The 18,488-nt window shown below is 45.8% G+C and overlaps 1 protein-coding gene across 1 annotated transcript; it reads right to left on the reverse strand.

The window, feature by feature from the left end:
• Nucleotides 1–5,025: 5,025 nt before the first annotated feature.
• On the reverse strand, nt 5,026–15,491 carry LOC110504652. Its single transcript, XM_036965166.1, is given in 4 exon segments — nt 5,026–5,387; nt 14,651–14,751; nt 14,753–15,131; nt 15,134–15,491. Coding segments are annotated over 4 exon segments (1,200 nt in total).
• Nucleotides 15,492–18,488: the final 2,997 nt, after the last annotated feature.

Here is an 18,488-nt window from a genome sequence, read left to right on the forward strand (position 1 = left end):
AAATGTTTACGATTTAGCATTAACACTGGTGTCACGTCCTGACCATAGAGAGCCTTTATTTTCTATGGTGTAGTAGGTCAGGGCGTGACTGGGGGGTTAGTCTAGTTTATATTTTCTATGTGGGGTTCTAGGTTGTTTTTTCTATGTTGGGGTTTTGGTATGATTCCTAATTAGAGGCAGCTGGCTATCGTTGTCTCTAATTGGGGATCATACTTAAGTAGCATACTTAACAGCATTTCCACCTGTGGGTTATGGGATATTGTTTATGTTTTGAGTTAGTGCACATAGCATCTCGTTAGTCACGGTTCGTTGTTTGTTTCCTTATTTGTTTTGTTCTAGGTTTTTCACTTTAATAAATTATGTGGAAACCATTTGTGCTGCAGCTTGGTCCGACCATTATTACGACGAATGTGACAACTGGAGTGATAGATGTGCAGATGATGATGTGCAAGTGGAGATACTGGGGTGCAAAAGAGCAAAAAAATAAATAACAATATTGGGATGAGGTAGTTGGGTGTGCTATTTACAAATGGGCTGTGCGCAGGTACAGTGATCGCTAAGCTTCTCTGACAGCTGATGCTTAAAGTTAGTGAGGGAGATATAAGTCTCCAGCTTCAGTGATTTTTGCAATTCGTTCCAGTCATTAGTAGCAGAGAACTAGAAGGAAAGGCGGCCAAAGGAGATGTTGGCTTTGGGGGTGACCAGTGAAATATACCTGCTGGAGCACATGCGACAGGTGGGTGTTGCTATGGTGACCAGTGAGCTGAGATAAGGTGGGGCTTTACCTAGCAAAGACTTATAGATGACCTGGAGACAGTGGGTTTGGCAACGAATATGTAGCGAGGGCCAGCCAACGAGATCATACAGGTCGCAGTGTTGGGTAGTATATGGGGCTTTGGTGACATAACAGATGGCACTGTGATAGACTATAACCGATTTGCTGAGTAGAGTGTTGGAGGCTATTTTGTAAATTACATCACAGAAGTCGAGGATCGGTAGGATAGTCAGTTTTACGAGGGTCTGTTTGGCAGCATGAGTGAAGGAGGCTTTGTTGCAAAATAGGAAGCTGATTCTAGATTTAATTTTGGATTGGAGATGCTTAATGTGAGTCTGGAAGGAGAGTTTACAATCTAACCAGACAACTAAGTATTTGTAGTTGTCCACATATTCTAAGTCAGAACCGTCCAGAGTAGTGATGCAGATCGGGTGGGCAGGTGTGGGAAGCGCTCGGTTGAAAAGCATGCATTTAGTTTTACTAGCGTTTAAGATCAGTTGGAGGTCACGGAAGGAGAGTTGTATGGCATTGAAGCTCGTCTGGAGGTTTATTAACACAGCGTCCAAAGAAGGGCCAGATGTATACAGAATGGTGTCATCTGCATAGAGGTGGATCAGAGAATCACCAGCAGCAAGAGCAACATCATTGATGTATACAGAGAAGAGAGTCGGCCCGAGAATTGAACCCTGTGACACCACCATAGAGACTGCCAGAGGTCCGGACAACAGGCCCTCTGATTTAACACACTGAACTCTATCTGAGAAGTAGTTGGTGAACCAGGCCAGGCAGTCATTTAAGAAACCAAGGCTATTGAGTCTGCCGATAAGAATACGGTGATTGACAGAGTGGAAAGCCTTGGCCAGGTCGATGAATACGGCTGCACAGTACTATCTTTTATCGATGGCAGTTATGATATTGTGTCGGACCTTTAGCGTGGTTGAGGTGCACCCATGACCAACTCGGACGCCAGATTGCATAGTGGAGAAGGTACGGAGGAATACGAAATGGTTGGTGATCTGTGTCAACTTGGCTTTGGAAGACAGGGTAGGATAGATATAGGTCTGTAACAGTCTGGGTCTAGAGTGTCTCCCCCTTTGAAGACGGGAATGACCGTGGCAGCTTTCCAATCTTCAGGGATCTCAGACGATACGAAAGAGAGGTTGAACAGACTGGTAATAGGGGTTGCAACAATTTTTGAGGATAATTTTTAGAAAGAGAGGGTCCAGATTGTCTAGCCCAGCTGATTTGTAGGGATCCAGATATTGCAGCTCTTTCAGATCATCAGCTATCTGGATTTGGGTGAAGGAGTTGCGGGGGGGTGGCTTGGGCAAATTGCTGCGGGGGATGCAGAGCTGTTGGCTGGGGAGTAGTCAGGTGGAGAGCATGGCCAGCCGTAAAACGGTGCTTTATTGAAATTCTCGATGATCCTAGATTTATCAGTGGTGACAGTGTTTCCTATCCTCAATGGCCAGAAACAAAGAACTTTCTTCTGAAACTCATCATTCTATTCTTCTTCTGAGAATTGAAGACTATTCCATGCGAGAAATTGCCAAGAAACTGAAAATCTTGTACAACGCTGTGTACTACTCCCTTCACAGAACAGTGAATGAGTAAGATGAATGAGTGAGTATGATACTGTTTGTAAAATTGTGTAATATGATTTTGGACTGTTTAATGAAGGAAAACTCAAAAAGGGGATTGGAGTGAACTAAATCAGAGGACCGCCCCTGAGCCCAGTTAGGGTCAGACATCCTGGGACAGCCCTTTACTGCCACTCCGAATAAAACCCAACTTTGAGAAATTATCACCAGACCGAGCTTACCTCAATTACGAGATGGCTAAAGGTTGCAGACCATTTTTTTCTCCATTAGGAGAGTACAAAGGTTGTAGACCATTGCTTTAACCATACCACATGGTTAACCTTTTGCGTGTAGGGGGAGTTTTTTTTGTTTTTGGCTAAAAAACTTACCCATTTGAAACTGCCTATTACTCAGCCCCAGAAACTTGTAATGTAATTGTCAGACTAGGATAGAAAACACTCTAAAGTTTCCAAAACTGTCAAAATATTGTCTGTGAGTATAACAGAACTGATATTGCAGGCGAAAACCTGAGGAAAATCCAATCAGGAAGTGCCTCTTATTTTGAAACCTCTCTGTTCCTATGCATGCCTATCCTCCATTTAAAGGGATATCAACCAGATTCATTTTTCTATGGCTTCCCTAAGGTGTCAACGGTCTTTACACATAGTTTCAGGCTTTTATTTTGAAAAATTAGCGAGAAAGATCACATTGCGTAAGTGGATAGGTGGGGGCTCTCAGAGTGAGTTTTGCATAACAGAGTAACCCGGCCATTGTTCCTCCCGGTCCTATTGAAAAACCTACACTCACAGTTGATATATTATTGAATATATATTTTAAAAACAACCTGAGGATTGATTATAAAAAACGTTTCTGTGGACATTATGGATATTATTTGGAATTTTCGTCTGCGTTGTCGTGACCGCTCTTTCCTGTGGATTTCTGAACATAACGCGGCAACGTAATGCAATTTCTGAACATAATGCGATATTTGGATATAAAAAATCATCTTTATGGAACAAAAGGAACATTTGTTGTGTAACTGGGAGTCTTGTGAGTGGAAACATCCGAATATCATTAAAGGTAAACGATTCATTTGATTGCTTTTCTGATTTTCGTGACCTAGCTACTTAATGCTTAGTGTACATAATGTTTTCCTGTGCTATCGATAAACTTACACAAACGCTTGGATTGCTTTCGCAATCCAACAGAATAAGAACAAGTCTTTGATATTAATTACTAGTCTGCAGCTAGGAATTCGGTATCATTGAACGCGAAGAACGACAACCACCGAAACATCCATTCTATAACAAAATTAATGAATGTCACTCTGAACTATTCACTATAACCACGACAGAGAGAGAGAGGGAGAGAGACTTTGCACCAGAGATCAAGACGACACACTGAGCGTAAATATATATATTGATTGCAATTGCTCCCGAATGAGTGAGCGTTCATGTGCAAAGGATTAGCATTTCAATTATAGTTATCACTCTGTAGTGACTTCTTAGTCGACCCCCACTTCCCCTTTTGTCTAACAAGCCGCCATGCCGGTTTAACCCACTAGGGCACATTCTCATTTTATGTAACCACATTTACCTTGTTTGTTTGTTTATGCATTTCTGTGAATTACTTAGTTAGTAATAAAAAAACGATTTAAGACAATTGATGTATGGATGACTCATAAGTGAAGACTGTGTTCGTGCAGATAACCAACAATTTACGACGTTTGGAATGAGACTAACGTGAGGTAAAGTAAATAATTCATTAATCAGAAGACTATGGATCAGATACGAAAATTCCTGTATTGAACACAGATAGACCCGTCTATAATTTGATTGATTATTAACATTTAAAAATACCTAGTTGTATTGTATTACAAAAGTAGTTTGAAATATTTTGGCAAAGTTTATAGACAACTTTTTGAAATATTTTGTAGGGACGTTGCGCATTTTGGAAGCTGTTTTTTTCTGTATCAAACTCGCTTTATAAATTGACATTTGGATATATATGGACGGAATTAATCGAACAAAAGGACCAATTCTGATGTTTATGGGACATATTGTAGTGCCAACAAAAAAAGCTTGTCAAAAGTAATGCATGTTTTATATTTTATTTCTGCGTTTTGTGTAGCGCCTGCAGGGTTGAAATATGCTACCCTCTTTGTTTACTATTGTGCTATCATCAGATAATAGCTTCTTATGCTTTCGCCGAAAAGCCTTTTTAAAATCTGACATGTTGGCTGGATTCACGAGTGTAGCTTGATTTGTTTGATTTTTATATCATTTTTTATTTATTTGCCGCGCTGCATTTTCCCTGTTTTTTTGCCCAAGTGGGACACAACCGTCCCCTAGACCATAAGAAGTTAACGTGCATTGTAGGTGTTGAAGTCAATCATTGAAACCACTAGAATACAGGACATGATTGAAGTGGTGTATTAAGTCCTGTGATTTCACTCCATATATTTGCCATCACAATCTTGTCTGTTAGGCTCTGTTGTATATGTCATACTTTAGTTCTCTCTTTAAAAACCCAAAATGTCCATACAGTGTCAACAAAATATTCTTCTTACAAATGTCTTTACAACATTTCAGAGATACAGAAGTATGTCCTTATTAAATTGGTGGAGATATTGGAGGAAGTGAGATGTGTTGGGAGAGCAGAGTCTCCAGGTCAAGGGGATCTAGGAAGACTTGCAGAGTCCCAGGACTCAGAGTTCCATGTCAAGAGGATGTAGAATGAGGAAGACTTGCAGTCCCAGGACTCAGAGTTCCATGTCAAGAGAATGGAGAGCGAGGAAGACTTGCAGTCCCAGGACTCAGAGTTCCATGTCAAGAGAATGGAGAGCGAGGAAGACTTGCAGTCCCAGGACTCAGAGTTCCATGTCAAGAGGATGTAGAATGAGGAAGACTTGCAGTCCCAGGACTCAGAGTTCCATGTCAAGAGGATGTAGAATGAGGAAGACTTGCAGTCCCAGGACTCAGAGTTCCATGTCAAGAGGATGTAGAATGAGGAAGACTTACGATATTCATAATCTACAAATTTTAATGTGTCACGTTTTGTTAATGCTATGAAATATTATACAATAGCCCATAGCAAAATGAAAACCTGATCTTTCAGAAGAATTTCACGACAATTATCATTATATTTACCTGTAGATGGTAAATATTTGCTATACCCTTAGCGCTTCATCGCGTAAACAAAAGGGAATATGTTCCATCATCTATGTTCATTTACACTAGAGCAAATTGTCCTGACATTTCTCAGCCCTTTTGGCTATATGAGTCTATACCCTCACGCACACATATTTGTTCTTTGTTATTATGAAAGTTGAATGTACTTTTCCAGCACCCCCCCATCTATTTACGTTGTTTATGCATATTCAGTGTGTCCTGATTATGTCAAAAAGATGGGAGGAATTGTGTAGCTGACAGCCAAGCTTTATTATCATTTGGAAATCTCTATTAAACCCTAAGCTGGATGTCATTGAAACCAGTTTGAATGCAGGTTTTTTTGTGTTTTATGCAATGGAGTGGAAGTGGTTTTATGTACAAGCCCACTAGGTCTGGAAGAGTTAAAGCCCCAGCCATCTCTTCTAACTCAAACCTCAGCTGGAAAAACAATGCCTGTTTTTAATTTTCTTTCAAGGTCTCTGGAAATCAGTTTGTTTGGATATGCTCAAACTGTGGGGGCTGTCAGTGCAGTGTGTGTGAATCATATTTACATGTGTGTTTTTGTTTGGATCTGACTGGACTGGATTCTTTTAACTAGTACCTAGGCTGATGGAGCTAGATGAAAGCAGAAAAACTGAACATGTGTCTCCACGGCCTTGAGACTTCACGCTGGCCTCAACTGCAGTGCTCTGCTCTGTAAACACAGTTTCCTCCCGTGGCTGTGTGTTTGGACAAGAAACAAGGAAGTGGATCAAACCCTGGCTCAGAAGGGCAAATGGTGTGGCGGTCCCTTCAAATCGAAGGAAATGTGGATAAATAAACATGTAGCGCTGGGTCTCACTGATGTTCAAATGCAGGTGGTTCTGTTTTTCTTTGGTTCATGTGGGACGTGTCAGCAGCTGCGCCAAAAGTATAACCATGGTGAGCTGAGATTCTTATCTTTCACCTGTCTCAGGCAATGTGGAGGAAGTGAAAGCATAGACACACACACACAGGTACAAACACACAGGTGCACACACAGGTACAAACACACACACACACAGGTGCAAACACAAACATGTACATATACTCACACACAGACACCCAGTACATATGCACAGATACACACACACACAAAGAATTACGTACAGACAGACATACAGACATACAGAGACAGACAGACACTCAGTACAGTATGTTTAAGACTTGGTCGTGATGACATCATTGGCGGCAGACGATAGGGAGTGGAATATAACGACCCATTAGCTGTATGGCTTCAAGGAGATGGGTAGGACAGGAGACAGAAAGACCGAGAGAGTGGAAGAGGATGACTGGGAGAGAGATGTAGAAAGAGAGAGGGAGGGAGAGAGAGAAGGACTGGGATAGAGGGGAAGAAGCTGCATGAGAGAGAGAGTGCGCAAAATAAAAAGAGCGGGCAAGAGAGTGCGAGAGAGAGAGAGACAGAGGAGAGGCAACATACTATAAGACAGAGAAGGAAAAATTTGGCCTGGCATCTGCCAGTCCTGCTGGGATACACCTCTCTGCTCCCCTCTTGTGGTAGCTTAAAAAAGTGCAGATGGCAGAGCACACTTCACTACTTACTCAGCTACAGATACAGCCTACATAGAACATAGTTTTAATGTGCCGTAAAACTACCCTGAAATTCTTTACAACGTATCGAGATGGTTGTGAAACCTATCTGGACATTCACTGAAGGGCTGCGAGTGTTTTCTCCATATCTTTGACCACTCAAATGTTATATCACCACAGGACCACTTCAGTGTACTGTACTTTCACGATAATCTATTGGGAAGGATGTGCTGTACTGGGAGCACATCAGTGTTGCTGACATTTGTGTGATCAACATGTTTATTGATTTTGCACTAAAATAACGAGACAATAACATTACATACAATGTTACTGTTCTCTTTATGAAAACATGAGAACAGTGCAGACGTCTTTCCTCTCAACCACAGTTTCCACCTGAATGTCCATCTATTTCTATCACTGCAGCTGTTTGAAAGCTGTTTCATTTCCCCAGAACGGTATGTACTGAGAGGAGAAAGGGAGAACCTGAGTGAAGGTAGAAAACTAAGAATAAGAAATAATAAGATGTTCAGACTTTAAAGCTAGGGGGAGGAGAGTGAACCTGTCTAGTACTGGATGACAGATGAGTCAAGTGTTAGTTTGATCTCTGTAGCAAGGTGGTGTCTGAGTCCAGTTGTTTCAGGGGTCAGGGGTTAAAGGATGTTTTTAACTTGGGGGTCAATTGTAGAGCTGAGAGGTCCCTGAGGTGTTGCTGCTGGGCCCCCTGCAATAATAGCAACAGTAGAAGTAGAGGTAGCACTAGCACCACTAGCATCAGCACCAGTAGTAGTAGATGTAGCACTAGCACCACTAGCAGCAGCACCAGTAGTAGTAGATGTAGCACTAGCACCACTAGCAACAGTATAAGTAGATGTAGCAGTAGCACCACTAGCAGCAGCACCAGTAGCAGTAGATGTAGCAGTAGCACCACTAGCAGCAGCACCAGTAGTAGTAGATGTAGCATTAGCACCACTAGCAGCAGCACCAGTAGTAGTAGATGTAGCAGTAGCACCACTAGCAGCAGCACCAGTAGTAGTAGATGTAGCACTAGCACCACTAGCAGCAGCATCAGTAGTAGTAGATGTAGCACTAGCACCACTAGCAGCAGCACCAGTAGTAGTAGATGTAGCACTAGCACCACTAGCAGCAGCACCAGTAGTAGTAGATGTAGCACTAGCACCACTAGCAGCAGCACCAGTAGTAGTAGATGTAGCACTAGCACCAGTAGTAGTAGATGTAGCACTAGCACCACTAGCAGCAGCATCAGTAGTAGTAGATGTAGCACTAGCACACCTAGCAGCAGCACCAGTAGTAGTAGATGTAGCACTAGCACCACTAGCAGCAGCACCAGTAGTAGTAGATGTAGCACTAGCACCAGTAGTAGTAGATGTAGCAGTAGCACCACTAGCAGCAGCACCAGTAGTAGTAGATGTAGCAGTAGCACCACTAGCAGCAGCACCAGTAGTAGTAGATGTAGCATTAGCACCACTAGCAGCAGCACCAGTAGTAGTAGATGTAGCACTAGCACCACTAGCAGCAGCACCAGTAGTAGTAGATGTAGCACTAGCACCACTAGCAGCAGCACCAGTAGTAGTAGATGTAGCACTAGCACCACTAGCAGCAGCACCAGTAGTAGTAGATGTAGCATTAGCACCACTAGCAGCAGCACCAGTAGTAGTAGATGTAGCACTAGCACCACTAGCAGCAGCACCAGTAGTAGTAGATGTAGCACTAGCACCACTAGCAGCAGCACCAGTAGTAGTAGATGTAGCAGTAGCACCACTAGCAGCAGCACCAGTAGTAGTAGATGTAGCACTAGCACCACTAGCAGCAGCACCAGTAGTAGTAGATGTAGCACTAGCACCACTAGCAGCAGCATCAGTAGTAGTAGATGTAGCACTAGCACCACTAGCAGCAGCACCAGTAGTAGTAGATGTAGCACTAGCACCACTAGCAGCAGCACCAGTAGTAGTAGATGTAGCAGTAGCACCACTAGCAGCAGCATCAGTAGTATTAAATGTAGCACTAGCACCACTAGCAGCAGCATCAGTAGTAGTAGATGTAGCACTAGCACCACTAGCAGCAGCACCAGTAGTAGTAGATGTAGCACTAGCACCACTAGCAGCAGCACCAGTAGTAGTAGATGTAGCATTAGCACCACTAGCAGCAGCACCAGTAGTAGTAGATGTAGCACTAGCACCACTAGCAGCAGCACCAGTAGTAGTAGATGTAGCACTAGCACCACTAGCAGCAGCACCAGTAGTAGTAGATGTAGCACTAGCACCACTAGCAGCAGCATCAGTAGTAGTAGATGTAGCACTAGCACCACTAGCAGCAGCACCAGTAGTAGTAGATGTAGCATTAGCACCACTAGCAGCAGCACCAGTAGTAGTAGATGTAGCATTAGCACCACTAGCAGCAGCACCAGTAGTAGTAGATGTAGCAGTAGCACCACTAGCAGCAGCATCAGTAGTAGTAGATGTAGCAGTAGCACTACTAGCAGCAGCATCAGTAGTATTAAATGTAGCACTATAACTTTACCCCGTCCCCTCGCCCATACCCGGGCGTGACCCTCTGCACACATCAACAACAGTCACCCTCGAAGCATCGTTACCCATCGCTCCACAAAAGCCGCGGCCCTTGCAGAGCAAGGGGAACTACTACTTCAAGGTCTCAGAGCAAGTGACGTCACCGATTGAAACGCTATTTAGCGCGCACCACCGCTAACTAAGCTAGCCGTTTCACATCCGTTACACTAGCACCACTAGCAGCAGCACCAGTAGTAGTAGATGTAGCACTAGCACCACTAGCAGCAGCATCAGTAGTAGTAGATGTAGCACTAGCACCACTAGCAGCAGCACCAGTAGTAGTAGATGTAGCATTAGCACCACTAGCAGCAGCACCAGTAGTAGTAGATGTAGCACTAGCACCAGTAGTAGTAGATGTAGCACTAGCACCACTAGCAGCAGCACCAGTAGTAGTAGATGTAGCACTAGCACCACTAGCAGCAGCACCAGTAGTAGTAGATGTAGCAGTAGCACCACTAGCAGCAGCATCAGTAGTAGTAGATGTAGCATTAGCACCAGTAGTAGTAGATGTAGCACTAGCACCAGTAGCAGTAGATGTAGCATTAGCACCACTAGCAGCAGCACCAGTAGTAGTAGATGTAGCACTAGCACCACTAGCAGCAGCACCAGTAGTAGTAGATGTAGCACTAGCACCACTAGCAGCAGCACCAGTAGTAGTAGATGTAGCACTAGCACCACTAGCAGCAGCACCAGTAGTAGTAGATGTAGCACTAGCACCACTAGCAGCAACACCAGTAGTAGTAGATGTAGCACTAGCACCACTAGCAGCAGCACCAGTAGTAGTAGATGTAGCATTAGCACCACTAGCAGCAGCACCAGTAGTAGTAGATGTAGCACTAGCACCACTAGCAGCAGCACCAGTAGTAGTAGATGTAGCATTAGCACCACTAGCAGCAGCATCAGTAGTAGTAGATGTAGCACTAGCACCACTAGCAGCAGCATCAGTAGTAGTAGATGTAGCACTAGCACCACTAGCAGCAGCACCAGTAGTAGTAGATGTAGCACTAGCACCACTAGCAGCAGCACCAGTAGTAGTAGATGTAGCACTAGCACCACTAGCAGCAGCACCAGTAGTAGTAGATGTAGCACTAGCACCACTAGCAGCAGCACCAGTAGTAGTAGATGTAGCACTAGCACCACTAGCAGCAGCACCAGTAGTAGTAGATGTAGCACTAGCACCACTAGCAGCAGCACCAGTAGTAGTAGATGTATCACTAGCACCACTAGCAGCAGCACCAGTAGTAGTAGATGTAGCATTAGCACCACTAGCAGCAGCACCAGTAGTAGTAGATGTAGCACTAGCACCACTAGCAGCAGCACCAGTAGTAGTAGATGTAGCACTAGCACCACTAGCAGCAGCACCAGTAGTAGTAGATGTAGCATTAGCACCACTAGCAGCAGCACCAGTAGTAGTAGATGTAGCATTAGCACCACTAGCAGCAGCACCAGTAGTAGTAGATGTAGCAGTAGCACCACTAGCAGCAGCATCAGTAGTAGTAGATGTAGCATTAGCACCACTAGCAGCAGCACCAGTAGTAGTAGATGTAGCATTAGCACCACTAGCAGCAGCACCAGTAGTAGTAGATGTAGCACTAGCACCACTAGCAGCAGCATCAGTAGTAGTAGATGTAGCATTAGCACCACTAGCAGCAGCACCAGTAGTAGTAGATGTAGCAGTAGCACCACTAGCAGCAGCACCAGTAGTAGTAGATGTAGCACTAGCACCACTAGCAGCAGCACCAGTAGTAGTAGATGTAGCATTAGCACCACTAGCAGCAGCACCAGTAGTAGTAGATGTAGCAGTAGCACCACTAGCAGCAGCACCAGTAGTAGTAGATGTAGCACTAGCACCACTAGCAGCAGCACCAGTAGTAGTAGATGTAGCACTAGCACCAGTAGCAGTAGATGTAGCACTAGCACCACTAGCAGCAGCATCAGTAGTAGTAGATGTAGCACTAGCACCACTAGCAGCAGCACCAGTAGTAGTAGATGTAGCATTAGCACCACTAGCAGCAGCACCAGTAGTAGTAGATGTATCACTAGCACCACTAGCAGCAGCACCAGTAGTAGTAGATGTAGCATTAGCACCACTAGCAGCAGCATCAGTAGTAGTAGATGTAGCACTAGCACCACTAGCAGCAGCATCAGTAGTAGTAGATGTAGCACTAGCACCACTAGCAGCAGCACCAGTAGTAGTAGATGTAGCACTAGCACCACTAGCAGCAGCACCAGTAGTAGTAGATGTAGCACTAGCACCACTAGCAGCAGCACCAGTAGTAGTAGATGTAGCACTAGCACCACTAGCAGCAGCACCAGTAGTAGTAGATGTAGCACTAGCACCACTAGCAGCAGCACCAGTAGTAGTAGATGTAGCATTAGCACCACTAGCAGCAGCACCAGTAGTAGTAGATTTAGCACTAGCACCACTAGCAGCAGCACCAGTAGTAGTAGATGTAGCACTAGCACCACTAGCAGCAGCACCAGTAGTAGTAGATGTAGCACTAGCACCACTAGCAGCAGCACCAGTAGTAGTAGATGTAGCACTAGCACCACTAGCAGCAGCACCAGTAGTAGTAGATGTAGCATTAGCACCACTAGCAGCAGCACCAGTAGTAGTAGATGTAGCAGTAGCACCACTAGCAGCAGCATCAGTAGTAGTAGATGTAGCACTAGCACCACTAGCAGCAGCACCAGTAGTAGTAGATGTATCACTAGCACCACTAGCAGCAGCACCAGTAGTAGTAGATGTAGCATTAGCACCACTAGCAGCAGCACCAGTAGTAGTAGATGTAGCACTAGCACCACTAGCAGCAGCACCAGTAGTAGTAGATGTAGCACTAGCACCACTAGCAGCAGCACCAGTAGTAGTAGATGTAGCATTAGCACCACTAGCAGCAGCACCAGTAGTAGTAGATGTAGCATTAGCACCACTAGCAGCAGCACCAGTAGTAGTAGATGTAGCAGTAGCACCACTAGCAGCAGCATCAGTAGTAGTAGATGTAGCATTAGCACCACTAGCAGCAGCACCAGTAGTAGTAGATGTAGCATTAGCACCACTAGCAGCAGCACCAGTAGTAGTAGATGTAGCACTAGCACCACTAGCAGCAGCATCAGTAGTAGTAGATGTAGCATTAGCACCACTAGCAGCAGCACCAGTAGTAGTAGATGTAGCAGTAGCACCACTAGCAGCAGCACCAGTAGTTGTAGATGTAGCACTAGCACCACTAGCAGCAGCACCAGTAGTAGTAGATGTAGCATTAGCACCACTAGCAGCAGCACCAGTAGTAGTAGATGTAGCAGTAGCACCACTAGCAGCAGCACCAGTAGTAGTAGATGTAGCACTAGCACCACTAGCAGCAGCACCAGTAGTAGTAGATGTAGCACTAGCACCAGTAGCAGTAGATGTAGCACTAGCACCACTAGCAGCAGCATCAGTAGTAGTAGATGTAGCACTAGCACCACTAGCAGCAGCACCAGTAGTAGTAGATGTAGCATTAGCACCACTAGCAGCAGCACCAGTAGTAGTAGATGTATCACTAGCACCACTAGCAGCAGCACCAGTAGTAGTAGATGTAGCATTAGCACCACTAGCAGCAGCATCAGTAGTAGTAGATGTAGCACTAGCACCACTAGCAGCAGCATCAGTAGTAGTAGATGTAGCACTAGCACCACTAGCAGCAGCACCAGTAGTAGTAGATGTAGCACTAGCACCACTAGCAGCAGCACCAGTAGTAGTAGATGTAGCACTAGCACCACTAGCAGCAGCACCAGTAGTAGTAGATGTAGCACTAGCACCACTAGCAGCAGCACCAGTAGTAGTAGATGTAGCACTAGCACCACTAGCAGCAGCACCAATAGATGTAGATGTAGCACTAGCACCACTAGCAGCAGCACCAGTAGTAGTAGATGTAGCACTAGCACCACTAGCAGCAGCACCAGTAGTAGTAGATGTAGCACTAGCACCACTAGCAGCAGCACCAGTAGTAGTAGATGTAGCATTAGCACCACTAGCAGCAGCACCAGTAGTAGTAGATGTAGCAGTAGCACCACTAGCAGCAGCATCAGTAGTAGTAGATGTAGCACTAGCACCACTAGCAGCAGCACCAGTAGTAGTAGATGTATCACTAGCACCACTAGCAGCAGCACCAGTAGTAGTAGATGTAGCATTAGCACCACTAGCAGCAGCACCAGTAGTAGTAGATGTAGCACTAGCACCACTAGCAGCAGCACCAGTAGTAGTAGATGTAGCACTAGCACCACTAGCAGCAGCACCAGTAGTAGTAGATGTAGCATTAGCACCACTAGCAGCAGCACCAGTAGTAGTAGATGTAGCATTAGCACCACTAGCAGCAGCACCAGTAGTAGTAGATGTAGCAGTAGCACCACTAGCAGCAGCATCAGTAGTAGTAGATGTAGCATTAGCACCACTAGCAGCAGCACCAGTAGTAGTAGATGTAGCATTAGCACCACTAGCAGCAGCACCAGTAGTAGTAGATGTAGCACTAGCACCACTAGCAGCAGCATCAGTAGTAGTAGATGTAGCATTAGCACCACTAGCAGCAGCACCAGTAGTAGTAGATGTAGCAGTAGCACCACTAGCAGCAGCACCAGTAGTTGTAGATGTAGCACTAGCACCACTAGCAGCAGCACCAGTAGTAGTAGATGTAGCATTAGCACCACTAGCAGCAGCACCAGTAGTAGTAGATGTAGCAGTAGCACCACTAGCAGCAGCACCAGTAGTAGTAGATGTAGCACTAGCACCACTAGCAGCAGCACCAGTAGTAGTAGATGTAGCACTAGCACCAGTAGCAGTAGATGTAGCACTAGCACCACTAGCAGCAGCATCAGTAGTAGTAGATGTAGCACTAGCACCACTAGCAGCAGCACCAGTAGTAGTAGATGTAGCATTAGCACCACTAGCAGCAGCACCAGTAGTAGTAGATGTAGCACTAGCACCACTAGCAGCAGCACCAGTAGCAGTATCAGTGGGGAGCTGCAGATCCATGGAGATCTGGAGTAGGGGAGTACTGATCTCACTGGACTGCAGGCCGCTGGCCACCCTCAGTAGGCACCATGTCTTTGGCCCGGCCCGCTTCCAGATGGCCCTCACGGCTCAGCTGCAGGGTGATCTGATCCAGGCTGGTAAGAATCAACTCTGAGGCCAGCAGAGGGCAGGGCAAGCCCTCACCACAGCCCCAATCATGGACCATGTTCTCCAGCATGTACTGTTGTTACAGGTCCAGTCTCTTGTTCTCCAGGTAGCGGTTGAGCTGCGAGTTAGAGAGTGGCCCCTCGAGCCCCTGAAAAAGGACGCTCCGGTCGTGGCCGCTCCCCACCCTCCAGCGGGAGGACCCCGAGCATGAGCCCCACTGGAGAGGACGCAGAAGCCTGTCTTCAGTGGCCCGATCTGGGGGAGAGTCTTCTGCGGTCGGGGTTACGTCACAGGAATGTTGGCTTGGTTGTCGCTACATCGCAGGACCTCCCCATTGTGGGCCGAGAGGCAGCACCTGGTCCCCCCCATGTGGAGGTCGCTGTAGTTCTGACAGATGCTCTGGCAGAAGGAGGGCACCAGGAAGGGGACCTCGCCACCGGAACAAGCCTGCCCAGGGATCTCCATCTCTGGGGAGATGTGTCTGTCAGGATGGGGCCTCTGGGAATGCAGGTCCCGCGGTGGAGATAAAGCCTGGGGCTGGATTTGGGCACTCGCCTGGGAGGGCCTCTGGCTTTGGAGCACTCCATTTCTGCTTGGCTGGCCTGGATAGGCCTGAACCAGGGTGGCTGCAGTCGGCTCTGACCCAGCCTTCACGCTCATCCTGGGGGGCTCTATTATAGGGGGGAGAGGGTCCAGTCTATCCTGGTCACTACAGTAGGTCATACTCCATAGTCTGCTCTCACACAGCATGGCTGGAAAGGAACACACATACAGCAGTTTGGCCAGTTCATTTTTACACTGCTGGTACTTGCTGTTTATTATCTATGCATAGTCACTTTGCCCTTACCTACATGTAAAAATTACCTCGACGAACCTGTAACCCCGGACATTGACTCGGTTCCGGTACCCCCTGTATATAGTCTCATTATTGTTATGTAATTGTGTTACTTATTTATTTTACTTTAGTTTATTTAGTAAATATTTTCTTAACTGCATTGTTGGTTAAGGCTTGTAAGTAAGTATTTCACGGTAAGGTCATACCTGTATTCGGCACATGTAACTAATAGAATTTGATTTTACAGCAGTTTGATCAGTTTACAGCAGTTTGGTCAAAATATATTTTGGAATGTATTCATACATTTAAGAACTAACTGTGGAAAGTTATATGTATTTTTGTTTGTTAGTAAAGCACCTTACCTTCAAATACCTACCAAGCCAGTGCAGTATTGTACCAAGCCAGTGCAGTATTGTACCAAGCTAGTGCAGTATTGTACCAAGCCAGTGCAGTGTTGTACCAAGCCAGTGCAGTATTGTACCAAGCCAGTGCAGTATTGTACCAAGCCAGTGCAGTGTTGTACCAAGCCAGTGCAGTATAGTATTGTACCAAGCCAGTGCAGTATTGTACCAAGCCAGTGCAGTGTTGTACCAAGCCAGTGCAGTGTTGTACCAAGCCAGTGCAGTGTTGTACCAAGCCAGTGCAGTATTGTACCAAGCCAGTGCAGTATTGTACCAAGCCAGTGCAGTGTTGTACCAAGCCAGTGCAGTGTTGTACCAAGCCAGTGCAGTATTGTACCAAGCCAGTGCAGTATTGTACCAAGCCAGTGCAGTGTTGTACCAAGCCAGTGCAGTATTGTACCAAGCCAGTGCAGTATTGTACCAAGCCAGTGCAGTGTTGTACCAAGCCAGTGCAGTATAGTATTGTACCAAGCCAGTGCAGTATTGTACCAAGCCAGTGCAGTATTGTACCAAGCTAGTGCAGTATTGTACCAAGCCAGTGCAGTGTTGTACCAAGCCAGTGCAGTATTGTACCAAGCCAGTGCAGTATTGTACCAAGCCAGTGCAGTGTTGTACCAAGCCAGTGCAGTATAGTATTGTACCAAGCCAGTGCAGTATTGTACCAAGCCAGTGCAGTGTTGTACCAAGCCAGTGCAGTATTGTACCAAGCCAGTGCAGTATTGTACCAAGCCAGTGCAGTGTTGTACCAAGCCAGTGCAGTATAGTATTGTACCAAGCCAGTGCAGTATTGTACCAAGCCAGTGCAGTATTGTACCAAGCTAGTGCAGTATTGTACCAAGCCAGTGCAGTGTTGTACCAAGCCAGTGCAGTATTGTACCAAGCCAGTGCAGTATTGTACCAAGCCAGTGCAGTGTTGTACCAAGCCAGTGCAGTATAGTATTGTACCAAGCCAGTGCAGTATTGTACCAAGCCAGTGCAGTGTTGTACCAAGCCAGTGCAGTGTTGTACCAAGCCAGTGCAGTGTTGTACCAAGCCAGTGCAGTGTTGTACCAAGCCAGTGCAGTATTGTACCAAGCCAGTGCAGTATTGTACCAAGCCAGTGCAGTGTTGTACCAAGCCAGTGCAGTGTTGTACCAAGCCAGTGCAGTATTGTACCAAGCCAGTGCAGTGTTGTACCAAGCCAGTGCAGTGTTGTACCAAGCCAGTGCAGTGTTGTACCAAGCCAGTGCAGTGTTGTACCAAGCCAGTGCAGTATTGTACCAAGCCAGTGCAGTGCTGTACCAAGCCAGTGCAGTATTGTACCAAGCCAGTGCAGTATTGTACCAAGCCAGTGCAGTGTTGTACCAAGCCAGTGCAGTGTTGTACCAAGCCAGTGCAGTGTTGTACCAAGCCAGTGCAGTGTTGTACCAAGCCAGTGCAGTGTTGTACCAAGCCAGTGCAGTGTTGTACCAAGCCAGTGCAGTGTTGTACCAAGCCAGTGCAGTATTGTACCAAGCCAGTGCAGTGTTGTACCAAGCCAGTGCAGTGTTGTACCAAGCCAGTGCAGTGTTGTACCAAGCCAGTGCAGTATTGTACCAAGCCAGTGCGGTATTGTACCAAGCCAGTGCAGTATTGTACCAAGCCAGTGCAGTATTGTACCAAGCCAGTGCAGTATTGTACCAAGCCAGTGCAGTATTGTACCAAGCCAGTGCAGTATTGTACCAAGCCAGTGCAGTGTTGTACCAAGCCAGTGCAGTGTTGTACCAAGCCAGTGCAGTGTTGTACCAAGCCAGTGCAGTGTTGTACCAAGCCAGTGCAGTATTGTACCAAGCCAGTACAGTGTTGTACCAAGCCAGTGCAGTATTGTACCAAGCCAGTGCAGTATTGTACCAAGCCAGTACAGTATTGTACCAAGCCAGTGCAGTGTTGTACCAAGCCAGTGCAGTGTTGTACCAAGCCAGTGCGTTATAATAGACCAGTGTGAGTGAGTGGTTTTGTGTAACTAGCACTACTTTATACAAGACCAAGAGGAAGTGAGAGAGTGGTCTCATGTCCAGAACATGAAACAACAGTTTAGTTGAAAAAAAAGCAGGTGAGTAGTTTAAAAGAGGAAGGAAATAGTTATTTAATGAAAGAACACGACAAGCAAATACTATAGAAAGGGGACTCGCTTTCTCCTTTTGTCTCAGTGTAAAAGCATGTGGCCCTTCTTAAAGTAATGGAACAGTGTGTGTATGTCAGTGTGTGTGTTTAATAAGAGTGGAGCGAAAACTCACAGACACTAGGCCCTTCAAGGAATGAGTTTGACACATGGCCTAGTGTCTGCTGGCTTTTCTTTTTGATAATACATAGAAAACCAGGTGAGGGGAGTTCCAAACTAATCAGTGACCTTAATTCATAAATCAAGTATGGGAGGAGCGAAAACCCTCAGACACTCGGCCC

The sequence above is a fragment of the Oncorhynchus mykiss genome, chromosome 3, assembly GCF_013265735.2.
Source record: "Oncorhynchus mykiss isolate Arlee chromosome 3, USDA_OmykA_1.1, whole genome shotgun sequence".
Taxonomy (NCBI): domain Eukaryota; kingdom Metazoa; phylum Chordata; class Actinopteri; order Salmoniformes; family Salmonidae; genus Oncorhynchus; species Oncorhynchus mykiss.